Source organism: Parasteatoda tepidariorum, chromosome X1 (genome assembly GCF_043381705.1).
Source record: "Parasteatoda tepidariorum isolate YZ-2023 chromosome X1, CAS_Ptep_4.0, whole genome shotgun sequence".
NCBI lineage: Eukaryota > Metazoa > Arthropoda > Arachnida > Araneae > Theridiidae > Parasteatoda > Parasteatoda tepidariorum.
Genome location: NC_092214.1, coordinates 20611189 through 20632751, shown reverse-complemented (window position 1 = coordinate 20632751; position 21563 = coordinate 20611189). Strand labels below are relative to the sequence as shown.

General features: G+C 31.0%; 2 protein-coding genes across 4 annotated transcripts in view; both read left to right on the top strand.

The window, feature by feature from the left end:
* LOC107456901 (GTP-binding protein 8) overlaps nucleotides 1-3937 on the top strand; it is a 56424-nt gene extending 52487 nt beyond the window's left edge. For all 3 annotated transcript variants that reach the window (XM_043040069.2, XM_016074875.4, XM_016074877.4), the window contains one exon: nucleotides 91-3937. In XM_043040069.2, the coding sequence (XP_042896003.1) occupies nucleotides 91-172 (82 nt within the window). In that variant the 3' untranslated portion in view covers nucleotides 173-3937. The remainder of the gene's footprint in view (nucleotides 1-90) is intronic.
* A 15265-nt stretch (nucleotides 3938-19202) lies between these two features.
* LOC139427021 (uncharacterized) lies at nucleotides 19203-21235 on the top strand. The gene has a single exon (XM_071187334.1). The coding sequence runs from the start codon at nucleotides 19585-19587 to the stop codon at nucleotides 20989-20991; it is 1407 nt and encodes a 468-aa protein (XP_071043435.1). The 5' UTR covers nucleotides 19203-19584; the 3' UTR covers nucleotides 20992-21235.
* Nucleotides 21236-21563: the final 328 nt, after the last annotated feature.

Genomic DNA, 21563 nt, shown 5'->3' with positions numbered 1-21563 from the left:
TTTTTTTACTTAAAGACATAATGTTCAATCAATTCACTGCTTATATACTTATCAACTTTTTTTAAAATATTTTTTTAATCTTTTTTTTAGCTCTGTGACTGGAGAAGGAGTTGCATATCTGCAAGCATACATTGCTCATATTACTGGAAATTTGTTCATTAAAGGAGTTTGAATAATATCTTAGAAATTTTTTGAGAACTGTATTGATCTCAAACTGATCTATTAAACCTTTATAGGTGAAAAAAATGAAGTTTCTCAAGTCAAAAAAATGAAGAAAATGTTAGATTTCTTATAAAGTTGTATATAATTTGCTAAATTGTAAATAATTTATTACTGAGAAGTTGTAAGTCATATTTGCTAAATTCTTTAGTTATACTGTTTCTCGAAGTATCTCATAACATCTCTTTAGTCTTTTTATTAGAGATGTATCATACAAGAACGAAATATTCTATATTTTTATAACTATGTTTATGTGATCTTTAGTTCCTATTTATTTATATTTCTTTTTTCTAATTTAACTATTACTTCATAAGATAGCTAAATCAAAACCACTGCAACTGTTACTAATCAGTATGGTAAACAATAGCTTTCAAAGAAATGTGAATTCTCAATTCAGCTCTCTATTTTATATCAAAGTTTTGCATTTAGACGTCAAATCCTTAGTATTCGTAAGAATTAAGGATTTTTAAGATAGTCATTTGTTAACACTATCACTTGTTGATAGTAATTTGTTAGTCATTCTAACATGGTACAATCAATAGCTTTCTCACAATAAATTGACACTAATTTAGTTTTCTAACTTCTTCATTGAAACAATTATAGTTATCATTTATTAAACTAATTATGAAATTGTCAAAATAGCTGTTAATAATATTTTTATGAGGTTATCAAAATAGCTAATATTGCAGATTAGCTATTAAATGCTTAAATATTAATTAAAGTTAAAATGCGTGAAAAATATTTCTTTCTGGAAAAACAAACTTTAGTATGATTTGAATTCCATGGAAACAATGTCATTTATTAAGTGTTAATAGATAAGCGTTTAGGTATCTAGGTTGAAAAAAAAACACATTTATATTGATTATATATTTTGAGATTACAGAACTAATTTGTTTTTTTTTTGTAAATGTATTCCATGTGTTTAGTATAAAAGCACTGGTTCCTAAAAAATCATGTTTACTGTAATATTAAGTGAAATAATCTTTATGGTATTAGCATGATGTTAAAAATTCTTTTAAAGTGTTGTAAATGCCATCATGTGAAATGAAGTCATAACTGGCCTATTATACTGTTTCTTCATTTAGTTTATTATTTTGTTATATTAATTGTACTTTTATATAAATTATTCATTGATTTTTTTAATAATTTATTGCTTAAAATTTTTTATAACCTAATACATAATATTGCTTCATTATTGCTTTTTTTAAATTAATTAATTCTTTTGCTACAAATCTGAATTTGTAACAAAGTCAACACTCAGTCATATTTTATTAAAATATAAAATATGGTGCTCTTTAAAAACGAAAGACAGAACACCATTTCTAAAACAACTATCTTTTAAACTTTCGGGATTTCAGAATTTTTTTTTATATTATCAATTGGAAATCCATTCTGAAGCTAGGTCATTACTGAAATTTTTGTTATTCTCAAATGAGAATCGAAGAAGCATGAGCATTTCTCTCTCCCCCTTTGCACGAGAAAAGTATTCTTGGTACATAATAATGCAGAAGAATAAAAACTTTTTCAAAAAACTCTGCAGAATAGAAAGCCAGAATGTTTTGCCACAATCTTGCAATGATTCTGCCACAAGAATGTTGTCCCAGGATTTTATCTACTGTTTCCATAATTATTTTATTAAATTATTTATGTTGTGTTGGCATACATAGATCCCTGGAAGTACTATTTTCAGATAAGGTAGCCATTTTAAAAACTGTCATTATATTTGCTGTATTCTAAGAAAATAAAGCTTTGTCAAGGTAAGGATATTTTATTTACTTTCCCTTCGGTTACTAGCAAAACTGTTTTAAATTTATTTTTTATGTTCATCTGATTTTTTTTAATGCTAAGATCAAATTATGCTTTTCAGTTTTGTGTAAACACTTCTTTTCAATCCAACCTGTCGAAGTAAAATAACTTGCAGTTTTTTTTTTCTTCTTTGTTAGTCTTCCACTCTGTTACCATGCTCATTATAGTTAATTGTAAATGTAGATTGTTTTAAATTAAAAATTGATTTTATCGATTTTTGTTTTGTAATTGGATTATTCTTAATTATTCTGATTAAGTTTAAACTAAAAATACATTTTTCTATGTTTTTCTTTTAACCCCTTAAGGATCGGTTAATTTTCAAGAAAACGGTCATGAAAGTGCCAATTTTTTGGCTTTTGTATTTGTATTACGTATTTGATTACTGCTGCAACTAGTTTAAAATAAACTAACTATCTACAATTACCTTAAAAATATCCTGGTACTGCCATCAGGTGTGTAAAATGAGAAATAAAATGTTTTCCATCAAAAGAAATAAATTAGTTTTATTCTTACTGGCGCGTTACTATTGAACACTCCAGCCCATCAATATCATGGGACCGAGAAATATCGGACGAAAACTCACCCCGTCATTTTCACGGGAGCGAGAAGGAAGGGGTTAACCCACTGACGGTTCTGCACGTAAAAAGTCGCATTTTAACCTGCAGTCTTCTCTGCATAGCAAAACCGGTTTTCCCATGTTAACTGATAGGGGAACTGTGTGTAGGGGAGAAACATTCTCCCAATTTTGCCCATTTCCTTAACCGCCAGTGGGTTAAAGCTTAGTATTAGATAGTAATATGAGGAGGATTTCTTACAACTTTTATTTATTGACTTTTAATTTAGTATTTCATTACATAATAAGTTTATTAAAAGAAATATATTGATAGGTATCAATATTTAATATAAGTCTAATAGGTATACATAAGTCTAAAAATCAGTAATTGGCAATGCAAGAACATTTAAAATTTAGCTCTACTACCCTGTTCCTTTTTTCGCCTCAATTTCTTACAATGTACTAAGATTTATTTCACTATATATGATAAAATAAATTTAGTAATTCACTGTGTAAATTTAAATGGAGTGTAAGTATGCATTTTTTTTTTTTTTTTAAATATTAACTTGAAACATAAATTTGAAGATAATATTTGCATTGTAATAAATGTTATAAGTGTTATAAATAATGTAATAAATGTTTGCATTTTTTCTATAAATAGTATTAAAAGGGATATACTTTTATCTTTTATAATAATAAAGATAATTACATAGAAAAATAATCGATACTATGTTGGTATCAAATTGTGATGTTATTGTTTTAGGTAACTTATTTATTTAAGCATTTTTGAACATTGGTAACAGAGGAGAACTATGCAGGTTAGAGGGGATATTTTATTCCATGTTTCAACTCAAAAAATGTCCCGCTGTTTTAAGTTTTTTGTGCATTTAAATTGCAGCTGAAATTTTTATAAATTGTGAATAATATTGAATTTTTTCAGAAAATTTTTTCCAATTTTTTTTTTAAACAACCCATAAACGCTCTTGATACCATTGCTTTACCTCTAATCATAATAAAAACTATATTATGTTTTCATTTCCAAGATCTCAAGTTGGGTCAATAGTTTTACCATCTTCTGAAACTACAAAATTTTATTCAAAGTATTTTGATTTTTATTTCATATTGTGACATGCTAATATTATCATAATGTGTTTTTGACTCATGTGTTTTGATCTTGTCCTGATTTAGTATATCAAGTTTGTAATTGCATACTGATTTCAATCTTGCAGATACATTTAGATACTCAAATTTTCTTGAAGATTTGAGAACTGTGGAACACATGTACAGTTTGTTCTGTAGTGATTGTCCTTAATATACGTTATTTGAATCCTTGTCAAAAAATAAAACAAAAAAGGTGTGCATTAGGTTCCTTTAATTAATATTTAAACGAGTCAAATACAAAGAAAAACAAAGAATGGGAAATCTTAGAAAAACTACCAATTTTTATAGAGCAAGCAAACTGATTTTATCATTTTTCATCCTACCTTTCTGACTAGTTATAAGATTTCTACACTATTTTTTTTCTTCCCCATTTTAATAATTAGAGGGGTTTTTTTTTTTTTTAACTTCATTTTTGACAAGGGTGTNGCCAGGATTTGTTAATAAGAAGTAATTCTTTAAATATCTCACCGGGGATTCCGTCCGGTCCCGGCGCCTTATTTAATCCTAAGTCGTCAACTACCATTTCCAATTCTGACAGGGTAAATAATGGGTCACTATGACCATTATGAATATATATATATATGTATAGATAGATATTTACACAAACAGATACATATTACGTTCATTTAAGCTTCATGAGTTTAACTTACTTTGACAGTAAAGTTTTTTATACTTTTTGTTAATCCTCAAGGAAGTTTGTATTGGTTATTTAATCTTCCAATGTTTTCTTTTTATTATCAGAATTAACTTATTTTTAAAGCACTCTCAATAAATTCGTACTTCATTGTAGCAGGATATTTTTTTTCAAAAATCTCTTTAATTGTACTTATAAAAAATGTTCCATGTGTTTTCATAGAAATATTCATGTAGTGTTTTATAAAATTATTTCTCACTTTTTTTCTCTTTATTGCTAGTGTTCTTTTACTTTCTTGTTACATATTTTATTCATCTATGGATGCATAATTAATTGCATCATGTTATATAATTTCTCCATGTGTTCACTTGTTGGCTTCCATTTTTATATATTGCTGAATTTTTACGTGCACTTTGTCATCAAAAAACTTAATTCAAATAGAAACTTACTGATAAATTAGATACACAAGTTAAATAATGAGTAAATAATAAATGAGTTTTGTGTAAAAATTAAAGTGTGAGGTGGAATTATGATTTGTTTATGAGCATTCCATAATGCCTCTCATTCAAATTATTTTATATTCGAGATGTATACATCAAATTTAAAACCGATGCATTTAAATTAAACAGTTATTTTCTAGTCTTTGTAAAAATCAAGCAAACTAAGAAGAAGTCTACCATAAATATAATTATTTTTTTCTGAATGTAAAATACAACGTCAGAATACATTTGTAGCTTTTCTTTTCTAATATTTGCACAGTAAAATATTAATTGTATGAAAGATTTAGTTTTTGATAAATTGTGAAATATTGAACATTAGTTTTATTATTAAATTTGTATTTCCATTTAATTTATAATGAAACAAATAAACATATAATAAGGCCTTTTTCTCAATGTCTATAAGAAAAGAGTTTTAGTGCTCATAAAACTCAGCTGCTTTCAACTCTGAAAAAAAAGCAATTTTTTCAAGAGTTAAAAAATGCTTTACTTTTTGAGTCCTTTAATTTTGGCTAAAGTTGTTCATTATAAAATTGTACAAGAGCATTTGCATTCATCAGTAGTGTAGTTTAATATATATTATATATCAATGTTCACTGTAATTACTAATTCTGTATTATTTTTACCTGTTATATATGTAATCCTTTTTTAAAAGTTATGACTGTAGCGTCACATATTTTAGTGAAAAATATTTTTCTAAGCATTAATTGCGTTTAAAATTTTTGTTTCAAGTTTTATGATCAGGTTTTTGAAATCGTCCACTAAATGCTTAGCTTACTATCGACTAACAATCAAATATGTAATTGTGTAAATTAGTCTTCCATGATTACATCATTTATGTTATTTGTTCCAAAATTTTATTTAAAAAGTCACTTGTAGTTTTTTTAATGAGTTAACATAAAAATTTAAACGTTAATAAACTGAAATGTTATTTTAAAAAATGCATCTTGTAACTATCATCCTTTATATGTGGATTTATTGTAATCTTTTGTTTTGTTCAAATGCATTTAATAAGAACCATAATTTTCTTCGTAATAACTGTGGCCGCATAGCCTAGCAATCTGCAACACCGTAAATTTCACAAATTTTGCAGAAAGGTGGTTTTCTTAGCACAGCAATCTACTTTTATCTATGATGAAAATAATGTAAATATAAATACAAAAATGTGCTTCTCCCACCGCCCGAATCAACTCCATATATAGGTCTGCAGACTTGTGATTATATTTATGAGACTTTTAGACTACATGCAAACGGGAACCTGATGAATGATTTTTTAATGGGTAAATATATTTCACCAATAAATTTCTCGTCAGCACCTCTGAATTTGTGTACACAAATTTTTTGCATTCAGTAAGAATGGTCTCTTGCGCTTTTATAGCTGACAAAAGTGGATAGGAAATTCAGGATTTCTGATGACCAGGAAGTAATTATGGTAGATTATCCGCTGTGGCAACCTTTCATACTTTTTAAGAAATAATCCGCAGTTTATACGCAAAAAATTATGATACTTATAAATGCTGCAGTTCTATTAATTATAGAAAAATAACTCAGCATAACATTTCTCTAAAGACTACATTAATTGCGAAGATTTATCTATGTAAATATATACCAGATTCATTCATGAATAAATTTGAAATATTTACAATTCTTCTTTTCTTAATTAAATGTTGGAAACTATATTTATTTTATAGAAGTTTAATTTATGAATGCCATCTAATTTTTGTGGATAATAATTATTCATAGATTTTACCGATTCAGATGTCTAATTGTGTTATGTGTGTTTTACATTTAATGGGGCTAGATACCCTCGTTATATGTTAAATTTATGCAATCTTAACTACAAATTTTTAACATTGAAAACTTTTGCGAGTAGTTTAATATTTTACAATAATAAAGAAAAAATTTTGTAATATTTATATGGAGAAAATAAGCATAGTGTCCATCAATTGACTCAAAATAGTATTATATTGCTGATATAAAAGATTACGAATTGAACTTAGATGCTCTAAATTTATTTGTAAAAAAGTTATGTTTCTCTGTGTCTTGGTGTTTTATGTCTTAGTTTATGATTTGTTTAATGGCATCATTTTCTATTTTTTTCAATATTTATCTTTGTAAATGTCTTGCACCATATTGAAATCCTTTGCATAAATATATATTCAGGGATTTATATTTCTTTTCTCTATGAACAATGCTTTATTTATTTATTTGCTTTGTATTTACTTTAAAATAGTAACATTTCAAGCTATTTTTGTAATTTTCGAAATATTATTGCTCAATTTTTAATTTAAGTTGTGAAGTATTGGATCTGTATATTTATTGCTCAATTTTGAATGCAGTTTTTAAAAAATTAAGTTGAAGGTTTTATTTGTTAATTTTATTCTTGTTAATTGTTACATTAAGACTACTTAAGTTTGGAAATGTTTCAAACATATACTATATTGTATAAGGCAACTCTTTACTCATATAAATATGACTAAGTGATTCAATTAGCATAACTAAAAAATCACTTTTACACAACTTTCTTGGTGAAAAACCATGTTTTTTTTTTAAGTAAGTGTGACCTGTCTTTTCTTCATATTGTTCTTTGGATTGCCTTGTAACTAGACGTAATATTCGCCTTTTATAATTCCTCTTCTTTTTTTAGCAAGTTTTATGAATTTTAAAACACTAGAAACCTAAAAAACCTTCGTTGCTGATTTCAGAGGGATTTTTTTTTTCTTTACAATTTTTATTATAGGTCTTTGCAATTTTCATTATGTGTATATATAATTACGTTCATTTAAGCTTCATGAGTTTAACTTACTTTGACAGTAAAGTTTTTTATACTTTTTGTTANTATATATATATATACAAAAGTAGAGACAAGATGGAAAAAATTACAGAACAATGAAAAAAGGGAAAAAGAAAAATGATAATAATAAAAATCCGGGGGGGAAATATCAGACTAAATATTCAAAAAATATAATAATCAACCAATTTTAGAATTTATTAAACACAATAAAATTAGTTATATTGTGACTTTCGATTTTCAGGATCTTTTCAATAGCATTTCCCTTTTGAAACTAAAGAATGTCCTTTTGAATTATTACTATGATTTTAAAAATATCCTTAATTGTATATTATTGTAAATAAATGTACTTCTTTGTATAATTTTTACCATGTGCAAATCCGTGGCTAAAATTATGTGCAAAACAGGCCATTCATGTTTCTTTCTCTTTTTTATTTTATTTTTTTTCTTAAATAAAAGTTAATTTTCTAAAATTATTAATTGTCAACTTCATGTCACAAATTATCCAGTATAATATTACCTTGTGCGCAGCCATTTTTGGGCCCATCCTTGGTAACTAACAAATCAAACGCACTTCAGTACTGCAGTAAGAATGCATTATAAACAAAATCCCTCTATTTCCGCTTTTACCTCAATTTGAACTTCTGTTTTCTTACGAAAATATTTTGAATCATTCTTGAAAAATTTCCCGTACATACTCGCTTTATCATTTGAATTCACTACTCGCTTTATAAATCTCATATTATGATTTATTCTGTTTTTTCTTTACATTTTATTTTCTGCTTTTACGTTATATTTTTACCTAATGTGTTCTATTTTATTTGTTGTAAACCTTTTTTTTCACTGCTCCTCACACTGTTGTATAGATATATTTTGCTTTGACTATATTGATACAATATTAAATAGCACTCCTTTTTGCTGATATAATCGTGTGCGCTGATAAAAAGTTTAATACTTTTATTTTCCAGATTTTTTTTTTCTTCCTTTTTTTAGGATTTTTTCACTGAATTTTATTATTATCATTTTTCTTTTTTCATTGTTCTGTAATTTTTTCCATATTTTATCTACTTTTGAAGTTTTTTTATGAGTTCTATTTACTTGCAGCTTATTATTTTTCTTAATTTTCTTCTCTTTTTTTTTCTTTTTGGCCTCTTTGTATTTATTTATTATGTGCTCTCTCTCTCTTTATATATATATATATACAGTAAAACCTCTATAAAGCGGACATTCTTGGGACCGAAAAAATTGTCCGTTTATGGGAAGGGTACCCTAATAACAAAGTTTAACCCCGTAAATTGTTTTTAAAATATTTTGGAAAATGTAAAAATAATCTACAATAACTATCTACGAGTATGTTTTTTTTAAACTTTAAGAAAGATAATAAGGAATATATAAAGAAGTTTGATATAAATACATAATTCCAGATGAAGTTACAGATAAATGAATATAATTTTCCTATTAGCATAGATGCTCCAGTTAGACATATAATACCGAATAGGAGCTTTCAATCCTCAGTCTTTTTCAATGATTACTTTTACATCCCCTAACACCTACTTGTCATTTGATAGGGAACGTGGTTAATACTTTTTTGAAAGTAAATCTCACATGATTCACAGGGAAAAAAAGCTATGCCTACCTGCAAGTCATGAGGACCTATGGAGTTGATTATTCACAATTGATCAGCTATCAAGTGTCTGAATAAATGTTTCATTTATATAACCATCTCAAAGATTATACTTCTGTTCTCTCTTTTACCCTAGCTGTGTTAAATACAGTCTTCCAAATTGATAAGAAAATTAAAGAAATTTTCAATGGGGAGCATTGAGAATACAAAGCATTGAAAGCATTTAAGATGTCATTTCAACTTGAGGGGTCTCATAACTGTAACTCAGTGTGGTCAAGATGAAAAGATCAAAAGATACCGCTGTCCGAATTATTTCAGGAGAACAGTATCCTTTTCTCTTCTTTCTTTACAAAGATAAGGCAAGGTGACAGGAGAAAGATTGATTCTTCAGTAGTGAAGTAGTTTAACAATATTTTTCGTTATCGATAAAGCAAAAAAAATTTACATTTTAAAAATGCTGAGAAGTTGCGTTTTTTTCCTTGCGATTTAAAGCAGAAAGCTTTTTTTTTTCCAAATTTAGAAAAAGTAGTGTCCGATTTGAAGAAAATAACGTTTCAGGGTCAAAATGAATGTCCGAGTCCAGTTACGGGAGTGTCCGCTTTGCGGAGTATGTACATAATGGCTTATTCATAGAAGATACCCGGGGAATTAAATATATGTCCGTATTGAGAGGCGTCGTTTTGGTGCAGTGTCCATAACATGAGGTTTCACTGTGTATGTATATATATTGGATGATTGAAATTTTATTTACATCTAAAATTAGTTTAAAATTACGAAGACACAATATGAATTCATCTTGTTCATGAAGCAATCTAATGATGAAATGGCAGTATTCAAAATTAATTCATTGGTCCTTCTGTCAACATAAATTTTCCCTTTGAAACTTAGTTTTTCCCAAGCATGCAAGAAATTCAATCTACCTCTTACTGTGAGAAACGTAACAAACTCTTTATCAGGTGAGCGTCAAGAGAAAATGAAGCATGGTTATCTTTAGGAGATGACCCACTCAGGGCCAGGTGATCGCTCGCAGCGTCAGGTTGAAAGGGTGCCGAACGGAGACCCAGATTTAATGTTTTCTAAATTATTTATTTATTCTTTTTTAAAAACATTATTTATTTTAAAACATGTTTAAAAGTTTTTATTTTTTCAATTATATATTCTGAGGTTAACTTTCTTTGTAATAAGAGTTCTTTATGTAAAGTTTTACTAAAGATGGAAAGAAAAGTGTGCAGCAGAAAAGCAATTTTTTTGATATTTAAATTTCACATTTTCTAAGTAGGATGTCTTCTCTAAACCATTCAACAAACAAAGAGTGAAGGGAAATTCCTTAAGTTTCACTTTTAAAATTAACATTGATTTAAGATTAGTGAACATAAAAAATTTTTAAACCTAAAAATTGTGTTAACGACAGTTTGCGACCACAATTTTAAATTTGTTAAAATTTTTAACAAATTGCTACATATTGAATGTAAAATATCATTTAAATATGTACGAAAAGAAGCAGACCACCCTGAAAAACTTTTAATCTAATGATCGAACGTTCAAGGGGGTGACCTCAAATATGCAATTAATTAGAGCAGATGTAACTGAAAATATAGTCTGCACTAATTAATAGGCCTGATTGAGGTTCCCATCTCGAACTAGTAAGATTCAGTTCTAGAACTTATAAGATTCGATCATTAGATCAAAAATTATTTAGGGTAGCCAGTTTATTTATTTATTTATTATTTTTTTTAACTCTGTGGATAAATAATATATTTGAGTACACTCATTTAAGACGTAGATCTGATAAGTCTCAACTTTGGTGTCTCAATATTAAGAAAAGAAAACATTTTAATAACAAATATTCAGTCGTATAAGCTTAAAAAAAATTAATATAACTGGTTGGCAAGCTAAAGTCTATTTTAATTACCAATTCGATTAAATGTAAAGACGTATTTTACTCGGTTACGCTTCTTTTAGTTCCTGAACAGCACCATTAAGCTAAATGTTTTGCTCTAAAATGTATTGTTTAACTTTTTTAGATTCATGTATTTTTTCAACTAGATTTTAGATTCATGTATTTTTTTGGCAAAAAGACCCTTACAATAAAAATTCTACAGACGATACTTCACAAAATCAAACACACAATTGTACTTTCTGTGGAGAAACATATACCTTCTTTTTTTGTTGTTGTTTTTGCATAGGGTTTTAATTCCTAAACCATCAAAATAAGAAGGAGTAGCGCTGCAATCTGGAAATGTGGTCCCAATAGTTAGGTCAGAAAAGCGATTGAAAGTTTGAACCCCTAAATGTTAATTTTTCGTATTGCGTATTTCACTACTATATGTCGTGAACTTTTTAAACGAACTCAAAAATTTTTGCACCCAGTTATAAAGTTCGTTTATGCAAAAAAAAAAAAGTTTCAAATAATTATTTAATAAAAGTTGGAAAAAAATTTAAATTGTAAAGTCTACAAATTTTTTACATCATTTTATAAATTAATATACAGTCAAACCCCGTTATAGTGAACCTTCAAGGGACCGGAATTTCGGTTCACTATAACTGGGAGCTCACTATATCCGTACTAAAAACAATTTTAACTAATTTTTCCGAACTGCTCCCTTTTATTACAATTTTTTTTAAATAAATGACCAATAATATGCAAAAATGATTAAACAATATGTAGTAACAAAAAATGTGTTAACTTTTTATTTTGTTACTCTTCGTCTTGCGAACAAAAAATTTAGGGATGGAAACTGCTTATAGCTACATTCCACTCAATAGATGGTTTTAAAAATCGGTATGTGTATTGTATGTAAAATTTCAAAATTACCAAAAAACGATGAAATAAAGTCAGTAGAAGACAGAAAAAAGTTCATAATAACCAATTTCCTCTTTCTTTTGTTTCACTATATCCACAAAAAATAATATATGTGTATAGCAAGGCATGGGAGCGAACATTTCGTTCACTATATCCGGAAGTTCACTATAAACCATGTTCACTATAGCAGGGTTTGACTGTAGTATATAACCTCTATAAATATAGTATACCTCGTCAGAGTAGCAGTGGTTTTGACATGAGTTAGACCATTGACCTGTCTGAAGTTGTAAAGCCTGTGTTTTGCTGCACTTCGCTGTAATTGAGTGTTGTAAATAGCTGTATCCATTTTTCTAAACACGTATTTTGATGTATGTTCATTTTCATAAACACGCATTTCAAGCCCACCACTCTAGATTTAAAAACTCACCGACGAATAGTATGAAAAATCTCGTTTTTTTTTTCCTTCCCCTCCCTAAAAGATGTTAGCTTTTATTTTATAACTCGGGTACTTAGTTTTACTTTTGCTTTCAAAACAGGAAAAATAATGTCTACTTTTGGTATTTGAATTTAAATTCTACCTTTTTGTGCAAAGTTTGTCATGCAAATATATAATATTTACCTTAAATTCAAATGCCAGTTTTTAGATAACTTGAAACATTTTTAAACCATGTTGTTCATAAATCATCCACCTTCTTTTTCGTTGCTGTCAATGGAAAGAGAAATTTCCATTTCATGTTCTAAATTTTTTTATATCTGACTGAGGCAGTTTTGATATTAAAGAACATCGCTTTAAGTACAAAAACATATATTTTAGATGTTTATGTGTCACTGATACTTTAGAATATAAATAAAGAATTTTTGCATAAGAATACTCTTAAGTTAGTTTGAGTATATAAAATAAATTTAAGAAATAAAACTTCCACTAGACGTTATATTGAAAATTATATATGATAGTGGCTTCAATGTCTTAAATGCGTTTCGAAAACCACCATCTGCTCACCGTTTTGAATTGTGGGAATGAGTGTGTACAGATCATCATTTCATCATTAAGGATCACCAGGGTATTATTTAGAATTCCTTTCATGTCATTAAGGATTAATCTCAGACCGTCACCAATAGCTCGTAAGATTAGCACTATCAACAATCAAACCAAACGATTCATAAACCAATTGATATTATATTTTTCTCGTATTGCTTTGAGCATCTATATCTTTCTATCCTGTCTTTATTTTTTTTAAATTGTACTTGCATGAGTATGTGAAACAAAGATTAAATGACAGCTTTTTTTTTTCAACGCTTACACTACTATTCTAATTCATATATATTTGCAGGCTTGTGGTCTGGGCCTAATTGAAAGCTTTTGTCAAAATGAATTGCTGAAATTAGAAATAGCAGTCATATTGATGGAAAATCGAATTATAACCGTTAAACACAGCAATAGCGAATAAAATTCGTAATAAAAATTATGACTTACTACTTCCGATGTATTTTTACGCGCAAGTTTTAAAAAAAAGCATTCTATATTGTTTTTGAACTTTTATTGTTTACAATATGACTTGCTTTATACGCCATTTAATTTCTAGATCCTTTTAACATTAGCTAAAGGATGAAAAGCCGAGGACAACACTCAAATCATGGCAATAACACTTATAGTTTATAATTTTTCGTGATATTAATTACCTTAAACCAAGTTTTGGCTTACGGCATTTTAGAACTTTTAAAATACAAAAATAACTTTACGAACAAATTTAAATATTTCTCTCAATGATAAATTTTCCGAATATCAACCTATCGTTTCTTAAACAAGTACGTAGGGATACACCGGAAGTAGGTTTAAAATCTTGTTCTGGTTCTAGAATCTTGTTATTGGTGATCAAAATAGGCTACAAGTGACGTATAGTAGGACTATATACCTATAGTAGCACTTCGCTCTCTTTCAGCATTAGCGTGTGGATAATCAAAGGAGTTACGAGCGCGTTAGCTTCTGCCTTGATTTTCAAAACTGATTAAATATTTTTAAGTAATACTTTGAATGAAACTCATTACTGCATTAAACATGGCGCTTAAAGTAAGTATCATGGGAATTTTAAAATATTTTTAACAATCTAAATGTGAAAGGGGGGAAACATTGTAATTTATTGTCATGCATCGGAAATGAGAGATGTGTGTAGACATGAAATCGGAGTTATCCCTCCATACGTATAGAGAGTTCACGCATGTCCGATCAACGTCGAAAGCTGTCTAACAAAGTTATATTGATCGTTTTCAAATAAGTTTTAATGTTTAACAAGTTTTATATTTCCTTAATTCTATGCATCACCTTTTAGAATAAAAGAAATATTTAACAAAAAGGCTTTTTTGATACAATTTGTCACATGTAATTTGAATTTTCTAGGATATTTAACACTGGCAATCGAAATGGGTTGCAAGTGGCTCAGAGCAGAACTCTCCACCTATAGCAACACTTCACATGCTTTCACCATTAGAGTGTGGACAGTCATAGAAGAAGGAACGTTAGTTTCTGTCTTGATTTTCATATATATATATTAAAATCTTTTAAGTTGGGAAGCTATATGGAACTGAACACTACATTAAACATAGCTCTAAAAGAAAGCGCCATTGAAATTTTAAAGAATAATTTTATGAATGAAAAATATTTAGAAAAGAAAAAATATCGTAGTGCATTTCTATACAACTGAAAAGGGAAGGAGAAGGGCCAAAGGCATGGAACCGGTCCTTTCCCCAGATGGTGTATTCGAGCGTTGCGATCGTCTATGATAAAAGAAACCTCATCAGAGTAGCTCCGTGGAAACCAGAATCGCCAATTTATGTTAACACCAATTATGTAGTGTACAGCAACCTCCCATAATCATATAAGGTTGAAAGATAGCAAACCTGTGGTTTAAGAAATAATAAAAGAATTAGAAAAAAAATCATTATAAAACCCTTATTACCTTTTCAACAATACACTAACTTCGGAATTTAAATCTAAATGATAATTTGGAAAATAAACTTTGTCTCATTACTTTAAATACTAACACTAACATATTCATGGTGCATTGCTTTTATAATTTTATAGCCGTCGTTGAACTGCGGACCCAATTTTCAACTCCGTATCCTTGTAATTTTGAATCCAATCAAGAAGACATGGAAACTACTGGATCAAGTATTGGGAGAAATTTGCCTTCGTGGGCGATTTTTTAATGAAATAACCCGCATTTGAGTTACAAGGTAAGGAAGACCACGAGCACCTTCCACGGTTAGCCTGACGGCAAAGGGACTCTAACCCATGATCCGTCAACCACTGAAGATATTTCACATCAGCACTGTGGTCGGTGCAAGCCGGATGAGGAATTCGTATCGACCAGCCATCGCCGGTATCGAACCTGGTTCACCTCATTGGAAGGCGAACGCTCTATCCCCTGAGCCATCGCGGTTCACGGTGCTTTGCTTGCAATAGCAATAAACAAGTCAAAGGAAGTCAAATCAAGACTGCCAAAAGAGCGAGTTCTTCCCAAACATAGCTACCATATCGCCTTTTTCAACAATATATCTATAAATAACTAAAGCAAATATTCACTTCAAACTCTCTTATGCGACGTAAATGAACTACTACAACAACACTTCAAACTCACCAGAATTACTTAATATCATTAATACATTATGAAATTCAGCAGATTTGAGCTCAGATATTACATTGTTTAACTTTTTATTAAAAACAAAATTATCTGTTTGAAAATACGGCCTCGCACAATAAGCAGTAAACAGTTTTAAACTGTCCAACTGAAAATCATGAAAGTAAGGAGCTCGTGATTTGTTTTTGTTTACATTTGTATTTGTATTGAAAACACCATCCATAGAGAACAGAATTTAATTATTATTAAGATTCTAAAACCGGAACGGAATAGTGAAAACTTCCGGTGAACCCCTCTGCTAAGGTTATCCCACAGTGGACTAATCGTTAAGATACGGTTCCCAGCAAATCACTGAAGTATAGCATCACTGTCTGCTGTCAGTGCGAGGGTGGATGGCCACTTGGATCAGTCTGCCTAGGGACCGAGGGTATGTGGTATTGGCCCTCGTTAAAATGTTCTACCGTAAAGTGCTCGACTTTGCGTGCAGGCCGTCGGGCTACCGAAGCTGGGGTGCCATCCCCTCTGCAGAGGATCAAAATTGTGATGACATGTCTTCAGATCATCCTCAGGGATGTTTCTCAGACTGTCGCCAACAGCCAATTGTGCAACTCTAGTGCGACGTAAATGAACTACAACTACCTCTGCTAAGGTTAATTTTCCGAGACGATGCGTGTACAGGCTTAATAATCTAGGAAGTTTTATAATTGAGATTTGTATTTAAATTTGAAAGCAGTTTTTCCGTTTATGAAAATTTTCTGTTGTTATTGTTGTTAATTTTACGTCGCACTAGAGCTGCACAATGGGCTATTGGCGACGGTCTGGGAAACATCCCGGAGGATGATCCGAAAACATGCCATCACAATTGTGATCCTCTGCAGAGGGGAGAAAATTTTCTGTATTTTAGAAATTCTAAAAGGTCGTGAGCCATAAATCGATTCAAAGAAATTAATATAACGACAAAACTTAAGTGTAATGATTGCCATGTTTTGAGTGCTATTTTCAGTTTTTTTTTGTCTTCGGCTAAAGTCAAATGGATTTACATATTGAATGATATATAACGCAAGTCATATTTAAACAGTACATGTTCAATTACATTATATGATTGCCGACTTTTTAAGCTTAGACGTAAAATTAAATCGCAAATAGTTACTCGGAAGTTTTATCAAGAACTTTAGCCATTAGCGCAACCTGTGCTAGCTTTATACAGTTCCCCATACGCACGTTATTCACTGTGGAGCACGAAACAGTGACTTTTTCTGCTCCAGACCACGATGTTATTCCTTCACTCACCACAGTTTACTTTATTCTTCTTTTATTAGTCTCGCAGTGGACTGATCGTTAAGACTCCCAGCAGATCACCGAAGTTAAGCATCACTGGCTGCTGTCAGTGTGCGGGTGGGTGACCACTTGGATCAGTCTGCGTAGGGACCTAGGATGCGCGGTATTGGTTCTCGTTAAACTGTTCAACCGTTAAGTGCTCGATTTCGCGTGCAGGTCGTCGGGCTACCGAAGCGGGGATGCCATCCCCTCTGCAGTGGATCAAAATTGTGATGGCATGTCTTCGGATCATCCTCCGGGATGTTTCCCAGACCGTCGCCAATAGCCTATTGTGCAGCTCTAGTGCACTACACTACGTAACTGAACTACAACTACAACAATCTTCTTTTATTATAGCGGCTCTAGTACGGCGTAAATGAACAAGTTAGAAAATTTACGCTATAATAAAAGAAGATTGTTGTAGTTCAGTTACGTAGTGTAGTGCACTAGAGCTGCACAATGGGCTAGGGGCGACTGTCTGGGAAACATCCCTTAGGATGGTCCGAAGACATGCCATCGCAATTTTGATCCACTGCAGAGGGAATGGCACCCCTGCCTCGGTAGCCCGACGACCTGCACGCAAAGTCGAGCACTTTACGGTAGAACAGTTTAACGAGGACCCATACCGCACACCCTCGGTCCCTACGTAGACAGATCCAAGTGGTCACCCACCCGCACACTGACAGCAGCCAGTGATGCTCGACTTCGGTGATCTTCTGGAAACCGTGTCTTAACGATCAGTCCACTCCTGGACTGTTTACTTATTTGCATAAAGTAGCTTGCAAGTTTTCGCAAATTTTAAAGAGCAAAAATTATGGCAAAACCTCACAAAAAAGAAATACAAAATGCATTCAAAATTATCATGGTAGTTGAACACGCTGCTATATTACCACTTACGCATGTTTATAGGAAGCGGTAAATATGGCACAGTAAATAGCCTGCAAGTGATCAATTGTAGAAGTTAATTCCAACTTTAGTAAGGATCATGTCATCTCATTATATTATATTACGGAGCTCAAATCAGTGATCTTCTCTATCGAAGTTTGCGACTTTATTTATTTATACGTATTCATATGAAAGTTTGGTTGTTCATTACAAAGTATAGATTACCTTGAACGAGGTGAGCTGAGGTTCGAATCCCAGCGATGAATGGTCGATACGAAGTCCGTATCAGACTTGCAGCTACAACGGTGATGACGTAAAATATCCTCAGTGGTAGACGGATCATGGGTTAGAGTCCCTTGCCCTCAAGCCAACCGTTGGAGGTTTTCGTGGTTTTCCTCTCCACCTAACCCAAATGCGGGTAAGTTCCATCAAAAAGTCCTCCACGAAGACGAATTTCTCCCAATATTTGGTCCAGGGGTTCCGTTATCTTCAAAATCACAAGGCTGCGGAGTTGAACGTTAGTAGTAGTAGTAAACCGAAAAAATCTGGCTCGATTGTTCAACAACGGTGATAAAAAAAATACAGATTATGAACTCTTGTGAAGTTGTAGAACAGATAGCACAATTTGGAGAAAGACATCACAAAGGTTACGGCGAGATTCGAACCCACTACCTTCACAGAACAGAGCGTGTGGCGAAACTGCTGGGCCAGAGAGGCTCCTCCGGGCCCAGCAGTTAATCAGCCAATCTTAGCTGATCAGCCAATCTTAGCTGATTAATTGTTCATTTGAGGCTGGGATAGCCTAGTTGGTAGAGAGTTGGGCAAATGTGCAAGAAGTCGAGAGTTAGATCTCCACCGGCCGAGAACTCCTTATGGAGAAAATGGTGATTGGTGCAAGCTAAATCTGTCGGGGTCGCAAAACCCTCCAAGTTTCCATAGTAAATCAACACCTCTGGGTGTATAGAATCGGAGATTAATCATGCTCTGGTTCAGGTCAAAATTACGATCTGCTGATGGAGGAATTGGAGGGGTGTGAATGTATGCTGTCTCCGGATCATTCATCGGGATGTTTCTCAGACCGTCACCAATGGCCCATTGTGCGGCTCTAGTAAGACGTTAATAAAAGTACCAGCACTGGAGGCTTCTGTCCTCATCACAAAGTACTGTTTATAAGCTCATGTCCAGTTAAAAAACAGATACCATAAGTGAAAGAAGGCTATCATAAAGATACATCCAGAGTTATGGCAGGATTCAATCCCGTTACCTCCACGCTACAGTGAGTTTGGTAAAACGGTGGGACCCCTCTGATTAGTAGTTAAATTCAACGGAAATAAATATTTGCAACCGTGCTGAAACATTAACATCGGAATGAGTGTTTTCAAGTAAGCAGTGTGATTGGTGCACACCATTTTTTATTATCATTATTTTAGCCAATAGGTTTTAATTTATGCTCATTAACCAGTTGAAATATGTTTCAAACTTTTTACAAACAAGAGCCGATTTAAACTTTTTTGTGCGTAGTGGTCGCATTTCTTCCAGAAAAACACAAAATATCATCGCCCACATTATATTTTAGCCTAATCCAAATTACTGTACTTAATAATTAGCGTTTCAAATTCGGTTGCATAGACTAACTTAGAAGTTTATGTATTAATTTAAATGGCGGTGGATTTGAGAATCGAAGTATTTTCTGTAGACCTTTATCGTAATTTGTGGTATAGATTCGGTTTGAAAGATTTTGTGATTCCCAGATTAAAAAATTATGATAATGTTACTACTGATAAAAATACATGCAGTGAGGCAGTTCTTCATGCTGTTGAGTGTCGTCAAACATTCTTTTCATCTTTGCTTTGGGGAGAAATTTACGTTGACTATGAGGAGTACTCAAAATCAAGTCTTGACTTTTATCTATATCTTGAAAATAACATGGATAAGTTTTTACCTTACAGTGAATTAAACATATTTGACAAACTCTTTATGGTCTGTGCCGTGATTTTAGAAATGGGATATGCAAGTAGCACAAAATCTAATAACATGTATATGTACAACAGTCCACTATGTTTCGCAATGTATTTTGACACAAAATATAAAGAAGAATTTTACAGTGAAGGTGGGTGGAGTATGTTAGATTGCTATGCAAGCACTTACAAATCAAGAGTGTTGACTCATCCTATAAATAAGATAAGTATTTTGTGTATTAGAACTGCGTATAATGAAGCAATACTTACTGATTACTCCTTTGATCGTGTAAATAGGGCTTTTATAGAAAAAAGTCGTAACAGAAAAAGTAAAGCATCTTGTCCTCAGTGTCTTCCTTTATTTCATATAATTAGAGTGCTATCTTGTACAAGCGAATTTGTTACTGAATTTCAATTAATTGAAGGTTATTTACAACTTATTTTGCGCATGTTGTCACGTCAAGAATTGTTAGAAGAAGGAAAACATCATCAAGGTACTAAATTTGAACAAATGGAGAAAGTAATAAAAATTGCTGATTGTTATTTCAATACTAAGATTAAGCAAAAGAGTGATGAAACAATACCAGATGAAAGTCTTGAATTACTTTGCAGGTATAAGGATCAAAATACTAATTCGTTTTTGGCTCGTCTATTTCAAGCTCATGGTCAGGATGGTATTGGTGATCAATGCATGTTTTGTGCTCGTAATATAAGCCAAATGTCTAAAGTTTCAAGATCAGTAAGTGATATTCAAATAAAACGGATAAAATCCATGATACATGACACTGTGATTGATGTGAAGCTTAAAGGAGATGAATCCACAGAAATGTCTTTTAAAGCCAATAACAAGAAAAGTGCTGCTGAGAAAGACAGTGATAACAAAGGAGCTCTCAAATTATTTTTTTCTCTTGGAGTCGAGCCACTCAAGTCTAACATTCTTAAAAGTTTGGAAAAAACAAGTAAGAATCAAACAAATATGAACAAACTGGCTGATTCATTAGCTAAAATAAAAATTGATAAAGCGTCGGACTATAAAGTAAAGGAAAATACAGGGAAAATAAAACGGAAGAAAAATAAAAATTATGTCACGAATTGCGACCAAGTGTAAATATGTCACGTAAGTTGAAACAAACTTTGTTTAAATTTTTACAGTACTGACGATATTTTCCAGTGAAACTGAAAAAAGGAAAGTTTTTCTTAGTTTGATAAACTTAAGGTTTAATTAATAAAATTATACAATTAGTAAAATTATGCTTAGTAATGAATTAATATTAGTTTTAATGTTTTCACATGAGCTATTTGTACCACTAGCTTTTTTAAATATGTCATTAATAAATTTTTATAATCAAAAATATTGTTTTTTGGTCATAATATTACTTGAAGACCAGGAAAAACCAAATAAGGAATATCTCGAAAACCATACTGTGCATAAATTGTTCAAACTTTGGAAATAAGCAACCTATTTTGCATAATGTAATTTTTATAATTTGTGTAAAGCATCCATTCCTTCCTATCTATTTTATTTTAGGGGAGTTTTCTTTTTTAGTCACACTATATGTTTGCAAAGTAACTAATGTTAGAGAAAATTTTATAGATAACCATTCAAGAAAACAAGTATAACAAGAATTTAGCTAATTTTGTTGAAGAATCGTAATGTGAGAATAGGATGCTGTACTAATA